Genomic DNA, 27987 nt, shown 5'->3' on the forward strand with positions numbered 1-27987 from the left:
GTAACAACAAAAAAGGGAATCAAAATACTGATACATGATGAAGAAAAGAAATTCAGGGAGAAAACTACAAATGTTGTGTATAAGGAAGTTTTTAACAATGTCTAAGTTTTTAAAATTGATCAGAGTAAATCTGTAACAGCGGTAATCTATATTACTAACAGCATATTAGTATTGCAAGTAACAGCAGTAATATATATTACTAACAGCATATTAGCAATGCAAGTAACAGAAATAATATATATATATATATATATAGCATAACATCTAAATACCAAAATCTTATATATTAATATAAAGGTGGACCTAAGTCCACCAGAAAATTACAAAAAGTTAAAGAGTTAGATACTTATAACAAACTTTTACATCATTTTCAATTTTTCAACATTGTTACAAGTATCTCCTTGCTGATGGGATCCTTAACGCTGAAGCCCATAGAGTCTCCATCAAGCAGGCACCTTTCCTTGGCAAATTTGTACCAACCACGTCCTAAGAACATCTGACCCTTTTCGGTATGATGAACTTCACATTCATACCTGACTTCCCTTTCCCAGTCAACCAAATCTACAAACCTTGCTCCATGGAGCCAGCGACTTGCCACAATATGCTCAGGAATTTCCTGCAATATTGATATAAAACAACATTAGATAATCCCATTAACTGATAGGGAAAGACGATAAGCTTAAAACGAATAATAACTTACAAGAAGACATGACTGAGCCATCTTCCCGTTGGCCACATCTTGCTTCCAGATACAATATTGTAACTTAGCAGGCTGTTCTACATGGCAACTAAAATCCTCAACAGCCGGTTCATGGCATCTGGAACATTATACAAACAAACAGCATGGTCAATAAATAAATGTGTTATCAAACATTCTAAATTCAAGCATAAAACGTATACTCAACATAAGCTAATTCAAACATACACAGAGTTATCAGAAGTGACAGCTTTCCCCACAGCCATTTGGTTCACCGAGTTTTCTTCACCTGCATGCAACCATATATAACTTTTAAATTCAAAATGTAACAGAGCAAACTTTCAAATGATATGTTTACCTTTACCTCTCATTGCTTGATCAACTCTTCCTTCCATCTTTTCAGAAATTTGCAGCTTACACTGTTGGTTCCAGAGTAATGATGAATGCTTCAGTTTTTAGTGCTTTCAAACATCCTACACATTACTTATATAACACTCTAAATGGACTCTTCACATACCTGCAACTTTTCCACCGTCCAATAGAATTCAATGCAATTGTTCAATTAGTCTTCTTTGCATTTACATCACTTCAAAACAGTTTTCGTTTTATTTATATTCCTCACGAAAAACATTAACTGCCCATAACCCAATTGATCTTTCACATCCCAATATAATATAACACATTACAACTATTTTATAACCATTTAATATTATCGTACTACTCTTTAACATATACTATTAAATTGAATTTTCAACTATTCATATGTCCATTGTTGTGTGTTTACCAATTAGATTTAATAGCCTACCATTTACAGGAGCCATACCCCAACTTATACCAACAATAATGAAATTAGGTACCCTATTCTGATCAAGTTTGATAGATATCCTGTTCAATATTTATAATAAACAATACTTAATTTTAAAACAGAATGGTAATCAATTTTGCATAAAAACCATGGCAGATTTGGCTCATTCCATGAAACTTACAACCAAAATTGATAATATTTAATTTAAAACCATACATAGTGCCATAATTGTTAATCTTGGTTCACATCCACCATTACAAAAAACAACAAAACCATAAATCCCATACAAACCAAACTGCTAAAAAACGGCCCTATACATCCACCACAAACATTGCCTAACCAACAGCTCTATCAACGATCACCACTGCGCTCCACTGTTACCATAATATCTAACACTGGCGGGTAATAAATCACAAAGTGCACTTTATCACCTTCTTTCAATTCCGCTGCCCTTACATAGTCAAACCATTCTCCATACAAATATGTTTCATTTTTTTTTGGCCTCTTCTTCACATTGCACTCATATGGGTACCCGTTGTCCACATCATTGAGGGTAATCTTTGACATTCCAGCAAGCCCACATTTCTCTACTATTTCTGCAGGAATATGCTGCACTCATTGACATACAATATCAGTTACATTACTTCTCTGTATAACACCAGTGTGCCAACAACTATAGACTTTGAACACTGCTTACCATAACATTTGAGCAAAACTTCTTTACATCATGAACTTCACGAGTCCAGTACGCTTCTTCGAACTCTTCCTGTATAGGACTCATTTCCCTGAAATTAAGACCACATTTACAGCACAATGCAAACACAACAGCATCAATATACTTATAACTATAATATATTCCCTATCACTTATAAATAAACTTTACCTCTCACTATCAGAAGATATCATTATGTATTCATTCCCATCTCCATCATCCCTTCAACACAATAACATACAAACTATTTAGTAAACTAAGTTGTAACTCATTATTCCGGAAACACATTCAATTTTGTGGAGGTTAAATGGAATTCAATACAAAAAAACAAAATTAAACTATAAGATTACCCTTTATTTTCAACAATCCTGGCAGCCTCTACAGAAACTTTACCGGCATCGTCGACACGATTCAATCTTTCATGTTGTTTCTTCCATTCCTCCATAACATCATCATTCTCATGTGACCCACTCAGTATCCTCTCAACTGTGAGCCGCTTCCATGGAGTTTGCAACTCCAACCGATCGGGTGAACTGGAATCAAAACAACATTGCGACCTCTAAATGGATGAATATCTTATGATAAACTCTGCAAACAACATAAACAGTAACACATGCACATACCTTCTTGGCTGCGACATTTTGTTCTTCACACTTATCACCCAACCCTGCGTTTCTTACACCAACAATGCCAAAGACAGACTCTTTGATTGCCAACACGTTGAAGAGTTATGAATCCAACGTTACTTTCATTTTAAATGCCATCGTTATGTAACAATACCAATAATAGGATTCTTTTGTGGGCCTATTAACAAATTAGGTCTAACAATAAAAATAGGTTTTCTGCACCAAGGCTAGAATTCTAAGGCCCAATAAACTTTAATGTCCTATTAACTTAGATATATTAACCAACTATAAGGTCCAACATGTATTTTTAACCTATTTAAAATATTTTACCTTATTATATGAACTTACACATATATATTCATTTTCCCTATTTTATTAAAGTGCCCTAAAACCCAATGCGCGAGACAGACGGGTACCCGTGCGAACGCACGGGTAAGACACTAGTTGGAATAAAAGATCAAATATGGCAGAGATTGTATGCAGTTGATTTAAGACTTTTGGAAATTTATCGTGTAGTCGCTATGATTCTATCAAGCTTCTGATAAATTTTCATTAACTTTAAATCCGAGATCATCATTCACTCACCATCGATCTTTACTAACATCGTGGATATACTTGACTAGCTTCAAGATGATTCGCGTGCTAACATACTAACAATTAACTTTAAATTCCGCATTATATTATATTGTTCTTTATATTTCTTGCTTTATACTTTATTTTATCATTCATATTATTTATGTTTCTGTTATTTTCTCTTTGTCCATTTGGACATATTATTTATGTTTCTGTCATTTTTTCTTTGTCCATTTGGACATATTATTTATGTTTATGTTATTTTTTTTCTTTGTCCATTTGGACATATTATTTATGTTTCTGTTATTTTTTCTTTGTCCATTTGGACATATTATTTATGTTTCTGTTATTTTTTCTTTGTCCATTTGGACATATTATTTATGTTTCTATCATTTTTTTTCTTTGTCCATTTGGACATATTATTTATATTTCTGCTATTTTTTCTTTGTCCATTTGGACATATTATTTATATTTCTGCTATTTTTTCTTTGTCCATTTGGACATATTATTTATATTTCTGCTATTTTTTCTTTGTCCATTTGGACATATTATTTATGTTTCCGCTATTTTTCTTTTTCCATTTGGACATATTATTTATGTTTCCACTATTTTCTCTTTGTCCATCTGGACATATTATTTATGTTTCCGCTATTTTCTCTTTGTCCATTTGGACATATTATTTATGCTTCCGCTATTTTTTCTTTGTCCATTTGGACGCATTGTTTATGTTTCCGTCATCTTCCTTTTGTCCACTTGGACCATATTTTTACCTTTAAGCTAAAACATTAATAATCAAGATAAAACTTAAAAAAAAAAAAAAACACTTTGCACACTTGCACCTCTATGGTTTTCCCTCTTATTTTTTTTAATCATACCATCATTTAAGAAAAGTATTAAATGTATAGGAAATGTCTTATAAATTGAGAGTAGATAACTCCTAATTGCTTGCTCAAACACTTTCATTTTCAAACAACGTATTTTCAAAACTTCTCATCTATTTTCAAAACTTTTATCTGGTATTTGAAGGGCATTATTCCCAGTGAAACTCTTCAGAGACCTATGTGACCTATTGTCCATCTTCACTTCTTCTATTTTCAAATCAACAAAGCATTTAAAAAAGTGAGCTAAGCAATTAAGAGCCCATGGATAACCATGGATACAAAGGGTGCTTAAAACCTTCCCTTTGTATAACCAACCCCCCGAACCCAAAATTTGTCAAAAGGTCTTTCCTGTTCTTTTATGCCTTTCCTATTTGGATAAAATAAAAGTCGGTGGCGACTCTTGCAAAAAAATAAAAAAAATATAAAATAATAAAGAAAAAAAGAGCAAGGAGTCAGTTCGCAAAAAACCGAGTTACATTACCTTCCAACCTTCTAAAACTGTTTATACTGAGCCTCTTCAACTTGTATATTGTGATTTGTGGGGTCCAACACCAATGGTGTATTCTATGGGGTATAAGTATGATGTGTCCTTTATTGATGCCTTCAGTCGTCATACATGGATATACTTTCTAAAAACAAAGGATGAAACATTGTCTAAATTTAAGGAATTTAAGAATCTGGTTGAGCTTCAATTAAACACTAAGCTAAAGGCCATACAAACAGATTAGGGGGTGAGTTTAGACCTTTCAAACAGTTCCTAGCTGATCTAGGCACTATCCACCGACTTATTTACCCTCACACTCACCATCAGAATGGGGTTGTTGAAAGAAAACATAGAGATATTGTTGAGAAAGGTTTGTCCTTGTTGTCTCAAGCTTCTCTTCCCTATCATTTTTGGGATCATGCATTCCATATTGCAATTTATCTAATTAACAGATTGCTTGCCTCACACACTAATCTGATCCTTGTCCAAGTTTTGTTTAAAACACCGCCAAACTACGCTTTCCTCAAAGTATTTGGTTGTGCTTGTTTTCCATTACTTAGACCCTACAACAATAATAAACTGCATTTCAGGTCCTTAGAGCGTACTTTTCTTGGCTATTCACCATCGCATAAAGGTTACAAATGTCTTGATGCATCTGGAAGGTGATTCATCTCTAAAGACGTGTTATTCAATGAGTATGTATTTCCCTTTAACTATCTTAAACTACCTTCACCGTCCAACCCTGTACCCTCCTCCACCTCTCCTACTGGAGTCGTGTCTCCTGTTCCTATATCATTTATCCCACCCACTAGCCCAAACACAATCCCAGCTACCACGCCTCAAATATACTCACCTGTTTCATCCCATCAGAGCCCTGTTCACCTCACTAATAGCCACAACTCCACTTCTCTACCATCTACAGACTCCAGCACCATTGATCCCAATTCCCCTACCCCAGCTACCACACCTCAACTATACTCCCCTGTTCCATCTCTCCAGAGCCCTATTCACATCACTTCTAGTCACAACTCCACCTCTCTACCATCTACAGCCTCTAGCACAATTGATCCCAATTCCCCTACCCTAAGCCCTTCACCACCCGCTACCATTAATCACCATCATATGATGACCCGCTCCAAAACTGGAAATCCTAGACCCCGTCAGTTTCCTACCCTACTTTTAACCACCGTAGAACCTACCACTAGGAAACAAGCCCTTACCTCACCTCAATGGACTCAAGCAATGGAAACTGAGTATAATGCTCTTATGACAAACAACACTTGGACTCTAACTTCTCTACCCACTAGAAAGACTGATGTCGGAAGTAAATGGGTTTTTCGTGTCAAAGAGAACCATGATGGCTCTGTGAACAAATACAAGGAAAGACTTGTAGCTAAGGGTTACCTTCAAAAGTATGGGTGTGGCTACAAAGAAACCTTCTATCCAGTTGTCAAGCCCGTCACTGTTAGAATTATTCTAACCATTATCCTCACAAACAGTTGGCCTCTCAAGCAAGTTGATGTAAACAATGCTTTTCTTAATGGCTATCTTGATGAGGATGTATACATGACTCAACCTCCTAGTTTTGTCTCCAGTGATGCCTCTCTAGTTTGTAAACTTAACAAAGCAATTTATGGATTAAAACAAGCCCTAAGGGCATGGTATGATCGACTCACAAAAACATTAATTAATTTTGGTTTTCAACAATGCAAGTGTGATCCTTCTTTACTCATATTCAACAACAAGGGTTGTTGTATCTACATGTTTATCTATGTCGATGATATTATCCTAACTGGTTCCTCACCTATTATGATTCAATAACTCATTACCAAACTAGATAGTGTTTTCTCTCTCAAACAACTGGGTGATCTAGACTATTTTCTTGGAATTGAGGTTAAGCGCACTTTCAATGGTAATTTACTGTTGGCTCAAGGAAAATATGTGAGAGATCTCCTGCAGAGAGCATAGATGGATGGTTGCAAAAGTATTACTACACCTCTCCCAGTTGCAGTTCAACTCTCTAAAGCTGGTACTGATTTCTTTGAAGATCCAGCACTTTATAGGAGCATTGTAGGTGCTCTACAATATGTTATCATTACCAGACTAGAGCTCGGTTATGTAACACCCCAATTCTACCCGGTAATTATAAGCAAAAATCATAATGCATTTAAAAATCTTCAACATACAATGGGATGCCACATTTCAACTTAGAACAACAAACAACTTGTACTTCATTTAACATAGATACATAGCATTCGGAAACACAACTTTATTCAATGGAATCCAACTTCAACTTAACATTTAGAATCAACTTAGAAACATCTTTCATTCAACTGAAATAAATGTCAACACGGAATACAACAACTTAAATAATAACGACTATCCTCCCGAGTGCTACGTATCAGAGGCAGACCCTCTTGACTTATCAAATAGCAACATAAAGACTTCACATAAATAACCTCGAACATCCACGACTAATCTTGAGTACCTGCGCATTTTCCATGGTAGGGGAAATATAAGCAAAAGGGCGAGATATCTTACAGTATAAAGGAATGCATGATAAATAATATAGGAGATATATATCATACATAATATCACCACTTCATACAACTATTATTACAACTTCACAACTTATCAATATAATACAACTTCCAAAACGGCAATAATGTCATTAATCAATTATGACAACATATTCAAATTCACAAATATGATATCAAATACATCACGACAAACATCTCATCATCACGTCACAACAACATCTCAACAATTCAAATGCAATTCAAATGCGACTCTACTTATGCAAATGCATGTGGTACCATTTGGAGTAAAACTCCTATCATCTCAAAATTTGCCATTGGACACATCGTCGTATTTGCCATTAAGACCACCGTCGCATTTTCCATTAAGACTTCACATAAATAACCTCGAACATCCACGACTAATCTTGAGTACCTGCGCATTTTCCATGGTAGGGGAAATATAAGCAAAAGGGCGAGATATCTTACAGTATAAAGGAATGCATGATAAATAATATAGGAGATATATATCATACATAATATCACCACTTCATACAACTATTATTACAACTTCACAACTTATCAATATAATACAACTTCCAAAACGGCAATAATGTCATTAATCAATTATGACAACATATTCAAATTCACAAATATGATATCAAATACATCACGACAAACATCTCATCATCACGTCACAACAACATCTCAACAATTCAAATGCAATTTAAATGCGACTCGACTTATGCAAATGCATGTGGTACCATTTGGAGTAAAACTCCTATCATCTCAAAATTTGCCATTGGACACATCGTCGTATTTGCCATTAAGACCACCGTCGCATTTTCCATTAAGACTTCACATAAATAACCTCGAACATCCACGACTAATCTTGAGTACCTGCGCATTTTCCATGGTAGGGGAAATATAAGCAAAAGGGCGAGATATCTTACAGTATAAAGGAATGCATGATAAATAATATAGGAGATATATATCATACATAATATCACCACTTCATACAACTATTATTACAACTTCACAACTTATCAATATAATACAACTTCCAAAACGGCAATAATGTCATTAATCAATTATGACAACATATTCAAATTCACAAATATGATATCAAATACATCACGACAAACATCTCATCATCACGTCACAACAACATCTCAACAATTCAAATGCAATTCAAATGCGACTCGACTTATGCAAATGCATGTGGTACCATTTGGAGTAAAACTCCTATCATCTCAAAATTTGCCATTGGACACATCGTCGTATTTGCCATTAAGACCACCGTCGCATTTTCCATTAACGCCACTGTCACTTTATGCAATGAATGTGACTCAATGAATGTGACATCCACACAAAACAACATATATAACACATCTCATCAACAATCAAACATCATCACTTAAATGTCGAAATTCAACGACAACAACAACATCACCACCAATCATGGTAATACGTCTCTTCGCTATCACGTCGCTACGTTGTATCATTATACAACAATACTGCACTTCATAACAACAATTTATCAATATTGACCATAGGGTCTACAACAACAACAACAACAAATTCCACATACTAGCAACAACGACCACAATTTCGTCATATTAATAACAACATCAACTAATTCATCATGTTAACAGCAAAACATCAATAATTTGTCTTATAACAACAACATCAACAAGCATCGTCATATTAACATCAAACATCAACACATTCATCACATTAACAACAAACATCAACAATTCATCTAATTAACAACAACATAAACACATTCATCATATTCCGCAATAACAACAAAAAATTCGTCATATTAACAGTAACATCACATTACACAAATCAAGTAACATCATAACACGGTATTTTAACTTCCTAATGAAAACATATTTATTGTTAATTCATTGCAAGACAACATTATTAACACATACCTATCAAGACGTACAAATACTTGCATATAGCATACAACATTAGGGGTGTTCAAAACCAAATCGACCCAATAGAAAACCGCAAACCAAACCAGACCAAACTGAAACCGTAAAAAACCGCATTTGGTTCGGATTAGTTTGGGTCATCTTTTAACAAAACCGCATGGTTTGGTTCGGTTAGCGGTTTGTATTTTGTAAACCGAATCAAACCCCATTATCTTACAACCTAAATTTTACTTAACTCACATCCAACCCAAACTTAAACCTATATACCTTAACCTTATGATTACCAACAATTTTCCCATCCTTACATATATAATTTCAGTCATGATCTTCTCAAATCTCTAATAACATTATTGTACCTTCTTTGCCACATACATCTTCCTTCTTCTTCTATAATCTCTACTCTCTTATATTCTTTCTTTTTCACCTTCTCATTTTTATGTAAATGTTCAGTATTTCAGTTTCGTTTTTATCGCACATCTTCTTCTCTAATCTCTAACGTTTTTTTTCTTTTTCACCTTCACTGGTCTCTTATCTCTTATATATTTTTTACATTATAATAATTTTAATATTGTTTTATGCCATTAGTTTATGTTTAATATTCCACTTTTGTCTGATTTAATTTTTACATATTATATGGAAAACTGTTGTCAAAATATGACGAGTTTTGTTGTTATTTGATAGTGTATGGATGTCTAAATACAAAATTATGTTGTCATCTATATGTGTATGTATGACTCAATAAAATATTTGTAAAAAATCGAACCAACCAAACTGAACCAAACTGCATTAGTTTGGTTTGGTTTGGTTCAGATATTTTTTAAAAGCCAACCGAACCAAACTAAACCGCACGATTTATTCTCTTGCGATTCGGCTGATTCTTTCGTCAAAACCGCCAAAACCGCACCGCGAACACCCCTATACAACATCATTATCAATTTATGCATATCAACACATACAAAAGTATAAATCATATTAAATAATTCTTCTAATGTTTCTCAATCAATTCTTATAAGATTGGAATCTATTTTAGCTTGTCATAGGTTCAAATGGCACTTAAAAAGGAGTTACGGATCAAAAGATACATTAATTTAAAGTTACAAAAAGTTTTACACAGCAAGGTCCGCTTAGCGACCCGCCAACGCGCTTAATGTAGTTCAATTTTCAACAAGCCAGCTTGAAGCGGGCTTGTGCAGACTAAAATCAGTAACTTTAAGTTTTCGCAGCTCTGCTTAGCGGACGCACGATTATGCAGAAAAATAACAGAGCGAACAGACCTGCGTAATCCCACTTCCACCACAGCAAACCCTTCTCAAACAACAATTAGAAGCATATAACAATACCAGCTAATATCATTCATCAATAATAATCATTCAAAACATGTTTTCAACCATAATTTCATGAAAATCTCTCTCATTTCACACACACACACACGCGCACACACACGCGCGCGCGCATACACACACACACACACACACACACACACACACACACACACACACATATATATATATATATATATATATATATATATATATATATATATATATATATATATATATATATATATATATATATATATATATATATATATATATATATAACCATCCAACTTAAATTCTATAATTCATTTCATTTCTCATCCATTTTTTTTTTGACAGTATGTTATTTTTACTAAACTTGCACTATATACACTGTTTTACTTATACCTAAGGAAAAAGTTATATGTTTCTAAAGTTTTTCTCCATTTCTACACAATGATGGGTGTACTAGAAAATATAGAAGTCCAAATAGAAATTTAGAAAATGGACCAAAGCATGGGCGGACCCATTATTTAAATAGTGGGAATAAGACCATAACCTCCCAATCTATCGTCGTTTTGTATCCCGAAGGTGAGTTTCAATCAAGTTCCCGTTTGATTCTTTCATTGATCTTAATCAAAATTGTTTCTTGATTTGTGAGTGAATTTAGGGTTTGTGAGATGGCTTCCAGTATTTTGAAGAACCTCGTTAAATTTTCATCATCGACGGCAACCACCACCGCCACCAGAAGTTTCAGCCTCGTAACCACTCAAATCAGCAACCACACGGCCAAGTGGATGCAGGTACCCTTGCGAATCACCTCATATTTTTTATATTACAAGCAAAACGAAATAGATAGCGTTTGATTTAACATGATTTGGATTCGAATTAGGTTCATAATTCGTCTTTATTTGTTGGAAATTAGTCCATTATTCATTTCATGGTTTAATTGATTTTTTTGAAATGAAGGCGAAATGTGAGTAGGTTTCTAATTCCCTTCTCAATTGGAATTTTTATTTATTTGATTTCTGAAGTTATTAATATAAAACAAGAGTCTATTATTATTATGATGATGATTATGATTATTTCATAAATGTGGGGATGATTGTGGTGAAAATCAATGTTGCACGATAAAGGATCCTGAAATGATAAGAGAAAGGGTTTAATCCTTGTGGGAAACTTGGCATTGTGATTTAATGAAGTAGAAAGTTTAGCTTATTTAGGAAGCTGTTCTACTGCACCTTGTTTTGATGTGTTTTAGTTATAACCTAGTTGTTGCTTATTGTTCCGGATCATTCATTTTTAGAATCTGGTAAAACTGCCTTTTGCAGTAGTGAAAATATTGTTGATTGTTAAGAAATGTGGTTTGGCGTAACTCATCCTTGTAAAACCGGCTTGTAGGGTGAGGATTGTCCCCACTTATAAGCATATGTTTATGCCATATATTGTCTGAGGTGAGACTCTTAACATAGATATCTACATTTTCCTTGAAGTAAATATTAAGTTATGCCTCAAGGAATTCTTCTATGCATTGGGAGACCGCCCAATCTCACAACATTGAATGAGTTGAGCATTAGTGTATGCACCAGGAGAGAGAATGTGACCAAAAAAATGTGGCACAAAATCGACCTGTGAGGTTTTCTAAGCTACTTTATTTGGAAGAAATATACTTTTTAATTAATGTGATAAAAAAACCCGGAATCAACAACAGTTCTGACGGGATTATCGACTGGGCATTGTCGTATGGTTTCTGTTATGGAACACATTTGTTTTGGTGCAGAAAGGTTTTGATCCTTATTGGCATAGTGATTTAATGAAGTGGAAGGTTAAGCTTGTTTGGGAAGGTGTTCTACTGCACCTTTTGTATTTGATGCGGATAGTTTAGTTATAATCTAGTTGTTACTTAATTTTCTAGATCATTCATTTTTAGAATCTGATAAAACCGCCTTTGCAAGAACATGAGAATCTTGTTATATACATATATAGTTTGTTTTACTTGAAATAGCCATCAGGCCGTGTCTCATGGAATTCATCTTCTAATACCTAACTCAGTCCCTTTTGAATGTTATTCAATTACTATAATTTATATCTTACCTCTTGTAGTTAATTGAGGGGAAAAAGGTTATAAAAAAAAAATTGGGGACAGCTCAATCACACAACATTGATTGAGCATAAGTGTATGTGCTAGGGGAGTGAATGTAACAAAAAAAATATGTTGACAATTTTCTGCTTTGAGGTTTTCTAGGTTACTTGAGTGTCAGAAATCTGCATTTTGAGGATGGAAACTTTAAAGAAACATTTTGAGAAATAAAATTTGAACTTTCTATAGGAAGGAATCCGCGACAGTTCTAACTGGATTATCAACTAGCCATTGGCACAGGATTTCTGTTGGTGAATAGATGTATCCCTTAGTGTTGGCTGATGCTTCAAGGGCTGCTTTTCCTTGCACTGTTTCTGAAATTGTTTCGTAATATTTTAATGATTTGAGCTTTCTTCCTCATTTGTACTAAGGACAAATTGAAATACTTTTTTGTCAGTTAATGCCTGTATTTCCTTCTTACTGGCTCCAACTTCCTGTGTGGCTTGATTTTTTAGCAAGCTTAATGAATGTTTAGGCGGGCGTTTGCCAAAGTGATTTTGAATGCATAAACTACTTTTATCACCTCTTTTTTCTCTCGCTGTTGTACTTTTATCAATTCTGATCCAACTGAGATTTGGAGACAAAAATAGTGCTTGTTTGAAATAACCCAAAAATGCCAGCACGTTTACACTGATAAAGATCATTTTCACATCAGCTGTTGGCCGTGCATCAAAACACGCACTTAGCTCTTAAGAGTTGACTCCTCTACTGGAATTTGAAGTCGTTTCTTCTTACTGAATTGTGGCTCAAAAAATTGTCATACTTACATTTGTTTTGTGACACTTACATTTGTTTCTTCTGCAATAGGATACAAGCAAGAAATCCCCAATGGAGCTGATCAATGAAGTACCACCTATTAAGGTCGAAGGCAGGATAGTTGCTTGTGAAGGAGGTACAAATTTTGCAATTTCTATTCTCTCTTCTACCTTGCACAAGTGATGGAGAGAAAGACCTTAACAGTTTAGATTTTGTTGATTAGATAGGATTGTATATTAATTTGGATATTGGTGCCTGTTTTCAGATACTGACCCCGCCCTTGGACACCCAATTGAATATATATGCCTTGACTTGGCCAAGCCAGCTGTATGCAAATATTGCGGCCTACGATATGTTCAGGATCACCACCATTAGGGCATGCTGTCTACAAGTCATTGTTGTGTATGAATTGCTGCTGAACATCATTTATTTGTTTTTGGTTACAATGTTCTGACTAAATCATATGTGATTGTAACAAATGTACTTGTCTGTTACAATTTGCTAAATAAGAATATTACAAAATTGTTGTGTTACCTTCTGATACTATTGATGGGGGGTCTTACATTGTTGTGTATGGAGAGCCTGTAATTTGGCTAATCATTGAGCTATATTTTTATATTAGTATTTCAAAGTTTGCAAACTGAATCTATCCAATTTGGTCTCCAAACTATATGAATATAATAAATAATTTTGAAACTATCATTAATCCCTCGATTGCTTTCAAAAGAACAGAATAATAATTCAAGGATTAAGTTGATGAAATGAAGATAGTTTAAGGGCTGTCAGTTGAAATTATACTCTCCCCCATTTAGTACGATAAATAAATATGACTTTGTTAATTTAACAATTCGCTTATCAATTAGTTTACACTTCTATAGAGATAGTAAATAGATGAATGAGCCAATGAAAAACAAAGTTATAACTTAAATTTGTTGATTAAGCAAAAAAAATTAACTAACTATCAATGTTATTTGATAGAGGCAATGTCTATGATAGGATCAGAGGTGATGAAGATGAGATTTTGCACACCCAACATCACTTATAACACTAATAAAACACAGAAATAATGTTATTATTTAAGCACGATGAAAATAACTTACACCTCTCCTCAATCACAAATAGTTAGTCAGCTGATGCAAATAGTCATAAATATTGAATACTGATTATAAGCCAAAAATACTCAACAAAACTTCACTATACTTAAACTCCAAAATCTCCCTTCTATCAGTGACAATCAATGAATAAGCTAGAGAAAATCTCTATTAGAAAGATTGCTGAAAAAATTTGGATAAAATCCTCATGCATTAGCCTTATCAGCACCTGCCAATTTTCTTCTCTGTTGATGCTCAGACACTTTATAATCTATCACTTCCCGGAACAAGCTTTCGTCAAGAACACAATTCTTGCTTCCGTATACAGCAGCTTGGACACTAGCCATCAGTTTGGCTATTTCTCTTCCGGAAAATCCTTCGGTTTTAGCCGCGGCTTCCTTAATGATATCATCAGTCAATCCCTTAATCTCGATCTTTGGTGGGGTTCCCTTCAACAATTTTTGAACTAAACCAGGTTTTCTTGCTCCAGCTTGGGCAATGTACTTGTCCAGATAGAGCTTAAGAAGTTTATAGCGCTCGTCTTCTCCTGGTAAGGGAAATTCCAGGACCTCATCAATACGGTCCGACACAGCTGAATCGAGATCACCAGGACGGTTTGTGGCAAGCGCAAGGACTATGTCTTTTGACTGGTCACCGGTACGAAAGAGGAGAGCATTGAGTGCACTTCTTTGAGCTTCACTCATGTAAGTTTTGTTACGCCTGTAAAATTTATTCAATTTTATCAATTGGCTTGGACAATATTTGTGCAAAGAATGTTGGGCTTCATACCGTGCTGCACATTGTTAACGTGCAACTTTTTTGGAACTTTTTTTTATAGAAAATAAACAAATATGATTATATCGAGTCCTGAGCTGCAAATAGCATATCCTAATCATGTGTTGCCACAGGCAAGGAGAATAAATGAAGAATCATGAAAAAGGCGTTGCTTACTCGCACAGAAATGCATCAGCTTCGTCAATGAAAAGCAATAAACCCCTTTTAGACTTCTTGGACCAATCAAACAACTGGTGTATCTTTGTGACAGCCTGCGACCCGAGCGGAGCAACATCTCCCCCAGTCATCAATGCATAATCTAATCCCTGCATTGAGTTAAAACAAAATCAGACAAAATAACAAATCCGTAGCATAGTATGAAAACTGGAACAATGTCAATAGACAAGTACGGAATCATACAGATTTACGAGCCAACTCTCTGGCAGCCATTGTCTTTCCTGTTCCTGGAGGACCATAAAAAAGCATGTTCCTGAATGGTGCATTATGTGCTTTTGTATGTGCAGTTGCAGATGCTAGCTGCTCAATTCTTTTGTTAAGAGAAGGATGCAAAATTACATCACCAAAACCATTTCCAACTTTTGAAGCAGATTCTGGATTGGTACGTCGGGATAGGGAGCTCATGGTACGAGACAACATGCCAGACCAGGGGTATTTTCCTCTGGAGGACTCTCGGATCAATGATGGTTGTCCCAATATTCTATCAACATATCCCCAAATAACCCGCGCACCTTCCCTACATTAAGTCCAATGTGAATATAAACTAAGCATACCATGCAAATGACAATAAAATGGAATTCTTTTATTTGTACAAAATATACGAATAGAGAAGTGGGGATTTCGAGTTGAATATTTCCAAAAAGGAACAACCTTTCTCATTTTAAATAACTCGTTCCAAACAGTGAATAATTTATACCTTGTAGTGTAGATTCCAGCTGCCAGAGCAGTCACTCCACCAACTGCTACAACCAACTTATTTTGATCTGTTAGAATCGCTCTAATGCCCCCTACAAAAGATAGATCGAGTTTTCAAACACGGGGATTGGTGTGCAGTTTGTTTAACTAACCTAGTCAAGCAAATATACTGATGGAGTTAATCAAACCAACATAATCAATGATTTGGTCCATGTATTCAACTTCACAAATGCATAGATCATAGATGTATAGATGATTGTTGTCTTCTTAGGTTGTTAATGTAACATTTCGCACATTGCATAGTATGCATCTAATAGAAACGTACCTCCAATATGGTCAAACGTAGCATTTATTGCAGCAACCCATTTTTCTCGCTCCTTATTAGCACGATCAATTAGCATTCTCCTATTAACATCTTCCGCTAACTTTGATTCATGCGCTCTCGCTTCTGCTTCTGCCATAGCCCTTACTCGGATTGTTTCACGTTCAATCTCAGCCATCTCTCTTTCAGTCTGTCTCCGATGTGCCTGAATCTGTTCTTCTATTGAACGCCGAGCTTGCTCCAATCTGATTGAAGATTCTTCTTGCATTTTCACTAGCTCTTGGTTCCTTGCTCTCTTTTGTTCATTTTCTGCCTTACAATAATAATTCAAGAATGAGAAAGATTCTTTAAACTACAAAAAAAATCAAATTCTAACTTTCAAAAGATTCAATACCTGCATCCTCTTTCTTGCCAACTCATCCTTATACTTAGCCAGCTGGGATTTTATTTGATCCTGAAGCTGGGCAAGCTTTTTCTTTTCATCATATGTAATCCTTTGCCTTTCCTGCAAGACAACACAGCTGAAACACAGGAAAGAAAAACACAAGATACACACACAAATGGAAGCAAAAGTTTTCAAACTAATATTCAATTGCTTGACTCTGAAGCATACTTGCAATATATTGTTCAACCCACTTCAGGAGGAACTTATCCAAACATAAACCACGCTGTGTGTGTTTGGTTCTGCAGTGACGAGAATTGATTCTGATTAAATTAATTTTGTAAAATTGATTCTGATTAAACGTGAGTTGGTTGTAAAGTGATTTATGTTTGGATAAATTATTGTAAAGGTGAGTTGAACACTTTAAACTCAGAAGCTACATATTCTAGCTTCAAGTAGAATCATTTCTGGAGGCAGAAATCAGAATCAATTCTACTTTAGAAGAACTAAGCACCTCATTATCATTTCAAAATCAACTCTACACCTCTAGAATTGTGTTTGCCTCTTCCATAAGCTAAACCAAACATACACAATATCTTCAACTATTCATAATCAACTTTATATAATCAATAAACTCAATCAATTTTCTTCACCGCAGAACCAAACATATGTTCAATTCAATCAAAATCAATTTTAGTCACCGCAAAACCTAAGACATACTAAGCCTATGTTTGGCTTTAGGGAGAAACCGCGGTAACACCGCACGTTTCACAAAAGCTACAACTAGTAGCTTCCAAAAATTGCGGTGGAATAGCGTTTAAACACGAGGTAGCGGTGTGCTACCGTATAACCAAACACACTATAAAACTAACAACCCAATAAAATAAAAAAACTGATAACAAATGGTTTCATTAGAACAAACTTACAGCCTCATGCTGTGCTTTGATATGATTAGACTCAACAGTCTTTGCAGCAAACTCAGCTTGCTTAGCATCCTCTCTCTTTTTAATATTCTCAAAAACCTAAAAAGAGAAAACAATAAAAGTTAAAACGTAAACAAATCGAAGCAAAAGGGCATGAATGAGAAAATGAGAATGGAACAAAGATATAACATTTTTGCCGTGAGGTTTAGTGGCGACATTGTTGACAATTTCGGCTCCTTTCTCGAGAGGCTCTGGATCAAACCCAGCAGATGTGGTTCTTGGATTGTTGTTTCGAAATTTGGGAGGCGGCGGAGGGGATGGAGGATCATCGGTTGGAGAAGAAGATGAAGCGGCATCGGAAAAAGCGTGATTGCGAGATAAACCTGATGCGGCAGCTATGGCCGACAATAAACCAACGGCATATGGTTTGGTCATTGCAATTTGATGAGGTTTTTGTTGGCTTGAGGTTTAGTGGTCGCTCAGGCAAGGGTTTTAGTGGGTTCTAGGGTGGATTTGTGAAATGATGCTAAATGACCGGCTCAGCAGGTAGTGTTGTAATGTTTGTGCTAATATATTTTTTATATTATTTATGCTAATACTAACTAAACTTATATTTCACTCCACCAATTTGTATTATTTTATTTACATTAATAGTTCATTTAATTATTATAATTAATTTGTAGAAATATAGTAAATCTTAAAAAAATGTAAAATATTTATTGGAGAATATATTAACAAAGATATGTTTTTTTAGCTTTAGAAAGGTTGTTAAGTAGTTGATGAATTACTTAGGGTAGTTAGAATGTGTAATTAACTTTAAGTTAGAATGTGTAACTAATATGATTGACTTAGTTTGTATAAAAGAGAAGCTTCTCAAAATGTAATGAACAAAATATTAAAAACTAGAAGATTTTGCTTAATCTCTCAATATGGTATCATGCGTCTAAGAAAGACTAATTTCTACAGCATCATCAACATCTTCATCGTCTTCGTTAAAGATTCAAGCTTCAAAGAAGCTGCATATTCTACCAATCTACCAATCGTGTTTTGCATCTAGTTTTATAAAAACTTCAATGAAGATCTAGAAAGTTCACCACGAGATTCACAACATGGAGCTCAAACATGTCTAGCAATATCAACACAACTTGCTTTCTTAGGTTCTGCAAATACTTTTGCGCCAAAACTGTCAATCAAGCTACAAGAAAACAATTTTTTATCGTGGAATCAACAAGTTGAAGGTGTCATTACCTCACACAAACTCCACAAAATGGTAGTAAATCCACAAATTTTTAATATATTCAAAATTGAAAATGATAGAGTTGCTAATATAGTTTTTGAAAATTATGAATCTTGGATAGTTCATAATCAAACTTTGTTTATATGGCTGCTGTTGCATCCTAAAAATTGCGCTCTTATCTTTGGTACAGGTTATGGCTAACATTTATTTCGTCGTTCAAAAATCAAAAGAAAATAATTAAAGAGTCTCTGCTGTTTCAAGACAGTTCAGGTCAAAAGTTTGCTTTTACGGTGCGAGTGCAAAATTCGTAACTTCCGACTAGAAGGTCGGCTTGGCGTGGTTCTCGCGAAATTGGGTCTGTTTTGACATCATGTACATCTTTCGTTTTTAGGTCGGAAGCCAATTCTTAGAGGAAGATGCCCAAATGTGCAAATTACTTGAGATTTGGATTTACTGTTTAACTGTTTTTCGGATGTTCAAAAATTCATAACTCCTGACCGGAACATCGTTTTGAAGCAATCCATATACCAAAAGACTTGTCTTGAGGTCTACTATATTTCATGTGTTCGGGTCGATAATAGATTCCTTGAAGAAGATTCCCGAAATTGCGAATTTACTTGAAGTTATACAGTGAAAAGGTGTGTTGAATCGTTGTTTCTCAAACGATAAAAAATTCACAACTTCTGCACCGTTTACGGTCTCTGGCTGAATTTTGGATACAAATTCCGTCTCGATGTCCCCGACATTTCGTATGTTTGGACCAAAGGCCAATTCCTCACCAAACATTTCCAAAATATTGCAAAAGCATTGAGAATTAATTGCCGAAATGGAGTTTTGGACACTGTGCTACAATATTCAAAAACTCATAACTTCCTCAATTTTTATTGGATCGGGACGATTCTGGTGCGAGAATTTCACAAATTTTGTTGTCTACGAGTTCTCTTCAGATCCTAAGTTCGAATTCTGATCGTAAGATCAAGTTTCATCGCATTCTTTGGGAGGTGCGAATGAAAATTCTGCATTCGCAAGTTTTCCGCCTCGGATGACTAGATAATTCTCGCCATTCAAATGCGCATACCTTCTTCACCGTTTATTAGATTGAGCCCGTTCTGGCGGCAATGGTTCACAAATTTTTTCATCTTTGATTTTTTCGTTGGTATCGAGTCGGAATTTCACACCAAAACACGTTTCCTTGTTATCAGGGTTCGAAAAGGCGTTTTGGCGCAATTTTTGAAATTTGAAATTGGGAGCACTATATATTTTACTTTTCAGATTTTTCTCTCATACACTCTCATTCCCACAAACACTTTCTCATTTCTCTCTCTCTCTCTCTTCTCTCAAAGATCAGACTCACTTTTCTCAAACTTTTTTCACGAAGAACAGAACAATATTCATCAAGGATCTTAAGAACATCAAGAACTCAAAATCACTAAAAACTTAATCAAGCTTCGATCTCTCTTCTCTCCTCCGATCTGCTTTCGGCGGAGCCACCTTAGGGACTGACCGGACCGCCGACAGCAGCTGACCGACCGCCGCACCGCTCTGTCGCAAGCCTCCCCCTCTACGTCGCAACCGCGCGGACACATTCCCTATGTCGCCAATCACGCGACGCGCTCCTCCTCTACCGTTTACGATTTTCCGACGCTGCTCTTCCCTCCGATTTCGTCTCCAATCTCCTCTTCGCATCTTCTGGTAACAATTCTTGAGACTTGCTTGATTTAATTGTTTAAATTGCATAATCGATTTTGCAGTTTAAGTGCTTATTTGAATGCATGAGTTGATATTGTTTAGAATTTAGATTAACGTGTTGATTGAATTATTGAATTACTTTGATTCTTGATTATTGTGAGTTGAGCTTTAATTGTGGAATTTAATTAATTTTTGAATGTGGAAGTTGTGTTGAGAATGGATATTTGAATTCATGAATTGATGCAATTTTGATTTGAATCCATGGATTGAATAATTTGTTTCCGATACCGAAATTCCGATTCGAATTTAACTAAATAAATTCTTGAATTATGTTGTTTGTGCTTGAGAACACCACTTTTAATGTGAATTTTTGGTTTACGACATGTTTGCGTTTTTGTGACAATATAATTTGAGTCGATATTTGTTTTTGAGCATTAATGTGTAAGTTTTGAGTCGATTTCGGTTGATTTTAATTCATCTTCATGTTGCTGCCCGGAAAATGTAAATATGTGGTAATTCGCTTTCCGAAATTCGGTTGATGCTTTCTTATGCTTGCTTGTGCGTTTTATGATGGTTTACGTTGTGAAATTCTGCTTCCGATGTGATTTTCCATGCGTTTACGTGAATCGATGCAATGCTGTCCGGATCTAACATGTATTTTGTGATCCGAAACTCGTTTGATGCATGTGTACACTTAATTGCTTAATTGTGGACTATCGGTGTCGTGTTGCTCGATTTTTATGCGACTTTTTGTATGCTTCAATATGTTGAATAATTGTTGTCTCGTTGTGGGAATGCATGCTAAGTTGTGATTTAATTCATGATAATCGGTTCTTTGATCTTGTTGACACATTTTTTTGGCAATGGTACCGAGTTTTGCTCGTTTTAGGACAACTTTTTATGCACGTTCTTGTATGGTGTCAATGTTGTCCCGTATTTGATTTCGTGGTTCCGATGCATGTTTACCACTTGTCCTTTCATGATTCGCCTTTGATTTGTCATGTGATTCGAATATGTAACTCCAGTTACGATTCCTTGTTATTTCTAATGAGTTTGTAGCTTGTGCAAGGATTCTCAAAGAAGCTTACGGTGTTGATTTGAGCGCTTCGTATTCCACTTTATTTGTGGGATCTGAGTTCATTTCCGATTGCGACTTACTTAATTCTCGTTCTATGAGATGTACATATTATTGCTTGCATATTTTTTTGGACTTGTGATTCCTTGTAGGTGTATTGTTTGATTGTGTGGATGTTTCTGACACACACCACACGTCGAATGTGATTTATTTTCACATTAACGATGCTTTGATGCCTATGTCGTACACCAGATTTCTGACTTTGTTTGTTGTTGATGCTAGCTCGCGCAAAGTCCATGGGTCACGATAGGACTTCATTCCTATCACACCTTGCAGCTTTGGATCGTGCAAACTAGGGGCCACATTCGCCTTAGTCTTACTCCCTTCTTCCATATCCACTCCAAGCAAAGTATCCGCCATATGATGTTCATTTCCAATAGAGTCATACGTCAAAGGTAGCAATGACCCTATAGAAAAAGTTGTATTCCCATCGTTCTTCCTCTTCGAGTGATGTTCACTCCCCCTACTTCCTCCCGTCCTCTAGCATCCTTACCTGAGTCAAAAACCCACGGTGCATGCCCCATGCAAACGTTTTTTCAGAAGAAAACCTGCAAACCCTAATTTCGCTGCTAAACCCTTTAGCATTCCCTAGTATCAAATCAAATTTGTAGAGATGAATTAGATTAAGTTCTAATTCTAATTAAATTTAATATAAATTTTATTTTATTTTAGATTGGGCTTAACTGCAGTTTTGATCCCCTAAATTTCTCAATTGTTTGATTTTGGCTCCCCATGTTTCAATTGCTTGATTTTGGTTCCCCAAGTTTTTTAATTGCTTAATTTTGACCCCCTAAGTTTCAATTGCTTGATTTTGTTCCCTCAAGTTTGTCCCCTTTTGCATTTGATAGTTCCCTAATGACATGTAGACTAAACTTCTCCTTTTTTGTTGTTTTTTTTCTTCTTTATAATTCTATTTTTCTTCTTTTATAATAGTTAAGCTTTGACTGTAATATTTTGAAAATCTTATATATTTCATTCCACTTAGAATATAAAGACAAACACGCAATATCCCTTATAAAAAATTGAAATCTTTATGACTAATAGGATGGCTAGACTTTGGGACTTTATGCTTAACTATCAACTATCAGGGAGTTATTGGCCAATGAGTTTGTTATTTTAATTAGGTAGTGGTTTATTTTATTTTGTTAAAATAAATTGTCATTATGCATAAGTTGAATGAAATATTTAAGATTTTTTAAATGTTACATTTAAAGTTTAACTATTAAAAAGAGAAGAAAAATAAGATTGCAGAGAAGAAAATTAAAAAAAAAAAAAGAGAAAAGGCAAAAAAAAAAAAACTACATGTCATTAGAGGACTATCAAATACAAAATGGGATAAATTTGAGGACCAAAATCAAACAATTGGAACTTGAGGACCAAAATCAAGCAATTATAAAATTTAGGGAACCAAAATCAAACAATTAAGATATAGGGAACCAAAATTAAGCAATTGAGAAATCTGGGGGCCAAAACTGTATTTAACCCTTTAGATTAAGGACTAATATATTATATCTAAATTTATTTAAAAATATTATTAATTATTTATATTCTATTTTAATTTTATACTAATAATTATTGATTAAGATAATTATATTCGGGAGATCACACGGTCCAATTAGTAAATATTTACTCTATTTGATTTTTATTATGAAAATAATCATTTTCTAAATAAATTAAATAATTCATATATGTAGACCTTACATCCTGTGTTCTAAATAAATTAAATAATTAATATATCTTGTTTTGTGTAACTTTTCTCTCCTTCATTGAGCATAAAAGCTTCTGACTCAACTTGAGAGCCCAATGCGTGCATAAAATTTCAACCCTATTCATAGGATCTTTAACCTACACCAATTACCCCCACTCTTCTTTTGTTTTTTATATAATCACAATAAATACTAAGTATAGATATTTATTTGTATATTTCTTTAACATTTATTATAAATCATTTAGCAATACAAATAAATCATACATCTCTTCTCAACAGCAGTATCGGATTTATTAGACCGTCTAATTTTGTTTGGAGTCAATTCTTTCATTCAGTAGTTTCAATCTCTAAATTAAATCATATAATCATATTTTTTTCTCAATACCAACCCATCCACTTGACTGTCTAATCTGATTCGAAATTAATTCTTGTATTAAGTGTTTCAACTTCTTCTAAATCGTAGCAATTACAGGATCAAACCTTAGGCTTTGTTTGGATTAATGGAACCGGATGGAGCGGAGCGGAATGGGATGGAATAAAATGATATTCCATTGTTTGGATAATTTAAAAACGGATGGAACGGAGCGGAATAGAGTGGTATGGATTCCATTCCATTCCATCACTTACCATCATTTTTCTTACCCTCCGATTTGGGCGGAATGGACAACTTATCTTGTTCCGTCCTAAAATTTCCAAACAATGGAATGGTATCTTCGTTCCGCTCCGTTCCACTCCGCTCCGTTCCACTCCGCTCCGCTCCATTCCGCTCCGTTGATTTTATGATATCCAAACATAGCCTTAATACTCTATATCAAGTGTGGACCAATTAACTATTTTATTTATGAAGTATCGCACAAATCTAGACCACTAACATTTATTAGTTAGTTTTGACTTTTTCTAATTTTAAGAAACAATAAATACTAGCACTATTATAAGTATATTAAACAATTTCAAGTGAACCTTATTTAGAGATAGTAGTAGTAACATGATGAATTATTATTGTCCCTAGACGTAGCTGTTACGTTCCTAATTCTCATATTCACATTTCCACAAACACAAAACCTTCACTCTCAAGCCACCATTCTTCTTTTCAATCACACAATCTCAATCCTAAAACCAAACTAAGATACCATTTTCCTGTTTCATTCACCATTTTGCAACACATCACCGTTTTCTTTTCTCTAAAAATGCCTGCAAATTTCAACTGTCTTGTTGACATGACTTACCCTCATTGGTATTCATCAAAAACTGGTATTTACAATAGTATTCACTCTCCTATAAACCTTCCAGCTGACCCTTTTGTTGACATTGTTTCATTCATTTTTTCTCATTCTCATGATGGGGTTTTGGCCCTTATTGATTCCTCATCTGGGTCTTCTGTTTCTTATTCAAAGTTGTTACCTTTAGTTAAAACTATGGCTTCTGGTTTAAGCAAAATGGGTGTTAAACAAGGTGATGTTGTTTTGCTTTTACTTCCAAATTCAATTTACTATCCTGTTATACTATTGGCTGTTCTTTATTTAGGTGCTGTTTTTACACCATTGAATCCTCTTAGTAGTGTTTCTGAAATTCACAAGCAGGTTAATGAGTGTGGTGTTAGTTTTGTTTTTACTGTTCCTGAAAATATCAAAAAACTAGAGCTATTAGCTTTTCCCGTTATTGCTGTACCAGAAAATGACAAGGATGTGAAGAATGATTGTTTCTCTAGTTTTTTTAGTCTTATTTATGGTAACTTTGATTTGACTCAAAGGCCAATTATTAAGCAAGAAGATACTGCTGGTGTATTGTATTCTTCTGGGACCACAGGTGTGAGCAAAGGAGTTGTTTTAACTCATAGAAATCTAATTTCTATGGTTGAGCATTTTGTGAGATTTGAAGCTTCTCAATATGAATCCTCTAGTTCCAAGAATGTGTATCTAGCTGTTTTGCCAATGTTCCATATATATGGTTTATCGCTGTTTGCTGTTGGATTGTTGTCGTTGGGTTCTACAATTGTTGTAATGAGGAAATTTGATATTGACGAGGTTATTAGACTGATTGACAAGTATAATGTTACACACTATCCTGTTGTTCCACCGATGTTGTCCGCGTTGACAATGAAAGCAAAGGGTGTTAATGGAAGTAAGTTGCAGAGTTTGAGACAGGTTTCCTGTGGTGCAGCGCCTTTGAGCACAGAAGTTAGTAGTGGTTTTGTCCGTGCTTTCCCTAACATTGATTTAATACAGGTAAAGAACCTTGGAATAGAATTGTCTTAATTACAGAATGCAAGTAATGCTCCATCATTTATATGATTGCTTGAGTTTATTTTTCTTTGAAGTAATGCTCCATGATTTATATGATTGCTTGAGTTAGTTTTCTTTGTTATTAATGTTAGTAGTTAAATGCTGATTACATTTACTTATGAGCGAACATGCGAGCTTTGAAAATTTAATAGCGATTGATAGACAGAGTCATCTTAAGTTTTTGGAGGCCATGTGTAGGTTAGTCACGATTCAATCATGATAAAATAATCAGAGGCCCTATTAAACCACCGATTAACCGTGAAAAATTTTGGACCCTGTGTGGTAGCTCGCCTTGCACGCCCTCAAAGACAACCATGCTAATAGATACTCTTTTTGTGCCATTAATGTTTACACCCACAACATATTCTTGACCATCAATGTGGAACTTTATTTGTTTATGATAATGGTGTTACTTTCCTAGATTTTGTAAGAATCTGTAGCTGTAAGACTGTTTCTTTGTTAGGGGTATGGAATGACCGAGTCGACCGCAGTAGGAACACGTGGCTTCAATACTGAAAAATCTCACGAGTATTCTTCAATAGGGTTGTTAGCTCCAAACATGGAGGCAAAAGTTGTAGACTGGAATAATGGTGCCTTATTGCCCCCAGGCAGCAGCGGCGAGCTTTGGTTGAGAGGGCCTTCGATTATGAGAGGTAAAAACTCTGTATTTTTCCGAATAGATATAGATACAATATCAAAAAGGGAACACACAATCATATATATGTAAAGATCTTGTCTATTTTAGGCAATCTTACCTTACTTTTACATGAGAATGATGAGATTGATTCAGTGCCTTGAATCTGTTCGCTATAACTTTTGTGTCTATCTTACTCCTCAGCTTACTTGTACATTTTTCGCCTGTCGTATTGCTATTCCAATTGAAATTTATTAATCAAACTCTTTCCTTTATTTCTCAGGATACTTGAACAACAAGGAAGCTACAATGTCAACAATTGATAAAGATGGTTGGCTACGTACCGGAGATATTGTTTATTTTGATCAGGATGGATATTTACATTTGTCTGACCGCTTGAAAGACATTATCAAATACAAAGGGTTTCAGGTATCTAATTTTCATTTTTATTGCATGATCTTCATTTACTAGGTGTTATTATAATACGATTTAATTTTATTCTACTTCAACGAATTGTTCTTATGTATTATGACACATGATCTGTTACAGATCGCTCCGGCGGACTTAGAAACAGTGTTACTTTCGCATCCTGAAATAGTTGATGTTGCTGTTACTGCGTAAGTATACGAAGTATGAACACTTCATTCATGTCTTCCTTTATGCAAACTATTGAAAATGCAGCCATCCGTAGTCTTCTAAAGTGCCTCGTTGGACATTTTTAAATATAACCTCAACTGTTGCATCATTTTTCCATATCAGTGCCAAAGATGAAGAAGCTGGGGAGATTCCAGTAGCATTTGTGGTCAAGAAGGTCGGAAGTGTACTTTCACCAAAGCATGTTATCGATTACGTCGCCGAGCAGGTTCTTCTTCTGATAGAACAGACATAAGTTTTATGATATTTGAATTGATATTGCTACTTGAATCAATGTCATAGTGTCTATATTATTATTGAAATGCTTTTCACATTTAACCTATTTTTTATGGCAGGTTTCTCCATACAAGAAGGTTCGGAAAGTGTTCTTCACCGACAAGATACCTAGGTCTCCGACTGGAAAGATCCTTCGAAAAGATCTCAGGCATTGGTCGACTTCTAAACTTTAAGGGAATGAAAAACATTTTTGTCTTAATATTAAGTTACCAAAAAACTCTAGTCTGCACATTTTTTATTAACTTATGAATAACCCAGAAACTAGAAGTCCAAAAAACACTTATAGTAAGCGATCCTTCTAAGCACAAGCTTGCCTCCACATAGGACAGGTAATTGACCTTTCAAGTAATATATGTCGCCATTGTTTAAGAAGCATTCTAATGTAATCAAAAGGACATACTATAATGGATTAATTCTATATCAGCACATGTATGTGTCAACCAGAAGCAGTCATTTGTTAACAAATTTTGAGAAGAATTTGGTTATGTGATTGAAATTTTGAGAAGAATTTGGATA

The 27987-nt window shown here is 34.9% G+C and overlaps 3 protein-coding genes across 4 annotated transcripts; 2 read left to right on the forward strand and 1 right to left on the reverse strand.

The window, feature by feature from the left end:
* Window positions 1-11097: 11097 nt before the first annotated feature.
* On the forward strand, window positions 11098-14103 carry LOC131623963 (NADH dehydrogenase [ubiquinone] iron-sulfur protein 6, mitochondrial-like). The gene is made up of 3 exons (XM_058894970.1): window positions 11098-11338; window positions 13483-13567; window positions 13697-14103. The coding sequence occupies exons 1-3, from the start codon at window positions 11216-11218 to the stop codon at window positions 13804-13806; spliced, it is 318 nt and encodes a 105-aa protein (XP_058750953.1). The 5' UTR covers window positions 11098-11215; the 3' UTR covers window positions 13807-14103.
* A 379-nt stretch (window positions 14104-14482) lies between these two features.
* LOC131623961 (uncharacterized) lies at window positions 14483-18400 on the reverse strand. The gene is made up of 8 exons (XM_058894969.1): window positions 18046-18400; window positions 17860-17955; window positions 16946-17056; window positions 16555-16864; window positions 16231-16321; window positions 15717-16050; window positions 15474-15622; window positions 14483-15242 (listed from the first exon to the last, which is right to left on the reverse strand). Exons 1-8 carry the CDS (start codon window positions 18289-18291, stop codon window positions 14729-14731), a joined length of 1851 nt encoding a protein of 616 aa, XP_058750952.1. The 5' UTR covers window positions 18292-18400; the 3' UTR covers window positions 14483-14728.
* A 6191-nt stretch (window positions 18401-24591) lies between these two features.
* LOC131623964 (4-coumarate--CoA ligase-like 6) lies at window positions 24592-27987 on the forward strand. Of its 2 annotated transcripts, none has more exons than XR_009290378.1 (6): window positions 24592-25850; window positions 26371-26560; window positions 26825-26970; window positions 27091-27171; window positions 27301-27403; window positions 27531-27567. XR_009290378.1 is itself a non-coding variant. In XM_058894971.1 (6 exons), exons 1-6 carry the CDS (start codon window positions 24813-24815, stop codon window positions 27642-27644), a joined length of 1659 nt encoding a protein of 552 aa, XP_058750954.1. In that variant the 5' UTR covers window positions 24592-24812; the 3' UTR covers window positions 27645-27987. The 2 variants fall into 2 exon arrangements, 1 of the variants encoding a protein (XP_058750954.1); XM_058894971.1 differs by having other exon boundaries at window positions 27091-27158; window positions 27531-27987.

Source organism: Vicia villosa, unplaced genomic scaffold (assembly GCF_029867415.1).
Source record: "Vicia villosa cultivar HV-30 ecotype Madison, WI unplaced genomic scaffold, Vvil1.0 ctg.000089F_1_1, whole genome shotgun sequence".
Classification (NCBI taxonomy): domain Eukaryota; kingdom Viridiplantae; phylum Streptophyta; class Magnoliopsida; order Fabales; family Fabaceae; genus Vicia; species Vicia villosa.

Coding starts and splice junctions, on each gene's coding strand:
- LOC131623963 (XM_058894970.1), top strand. CDS start 11,216: ATGGCTTCCAGTATTTTGAAGAACCTCGTTAAATTTTCATCATCGACG. Junction 11,339..13,482: donor ACACGGCCAAGTGGATGCAG/GTACCCTTGCGA, acceptor CTTCTGCAATAG/GATACAAGCAAGAAATCCCC. Junction 13,568..13,696: donor GATAGTTGCTTGTGAAGGAG/GTACAAATTTTG, acceptor GCCTGTTTTCAG/ATACTGACCCCGCCCTTGGA.
- LOC131623961 (XM_058894969.1), bottom strand. CDS start 18,291: ATGACCAAACCATATGCCGTTGGTTTATTGTCGGCCATAGCTGCCGCA. Junction 16,322..16,554: donor TACGTTTGACCATATTGGAG/GTACGTTTCTAT, acceptor TATCTTTTGTAG/GGGGCATTAGAGCGATTCTA. Junction 16,051..16,230: donor GCTGGAATCTACACTACAAG/GTATAAATTATT, acceptor GACTTAATGTAG/GGAAGGTGCGCGGGTTATTT.
- LOC131623964 (XM_058894971.1), top strand. CDS start 24,813: ATGCCTGCAAATTTCAACTGTCTTGTTGACATGACTTACCCTCATTGG. Junction 26,561..26,824: donor AGGGCCTTCGATTATGAGAG/GTAAAAACTCTG, acceptor TTTATTTCTCAG/GATACTTGAACAACAAGGAA. Junction 26,971..27,090: donor TCAAATACAAAGGGTTTCAG/GTATCTAATTTT, acceptor GATCTGTTACAG/ATCGCTCCGGCGGACTTAGA.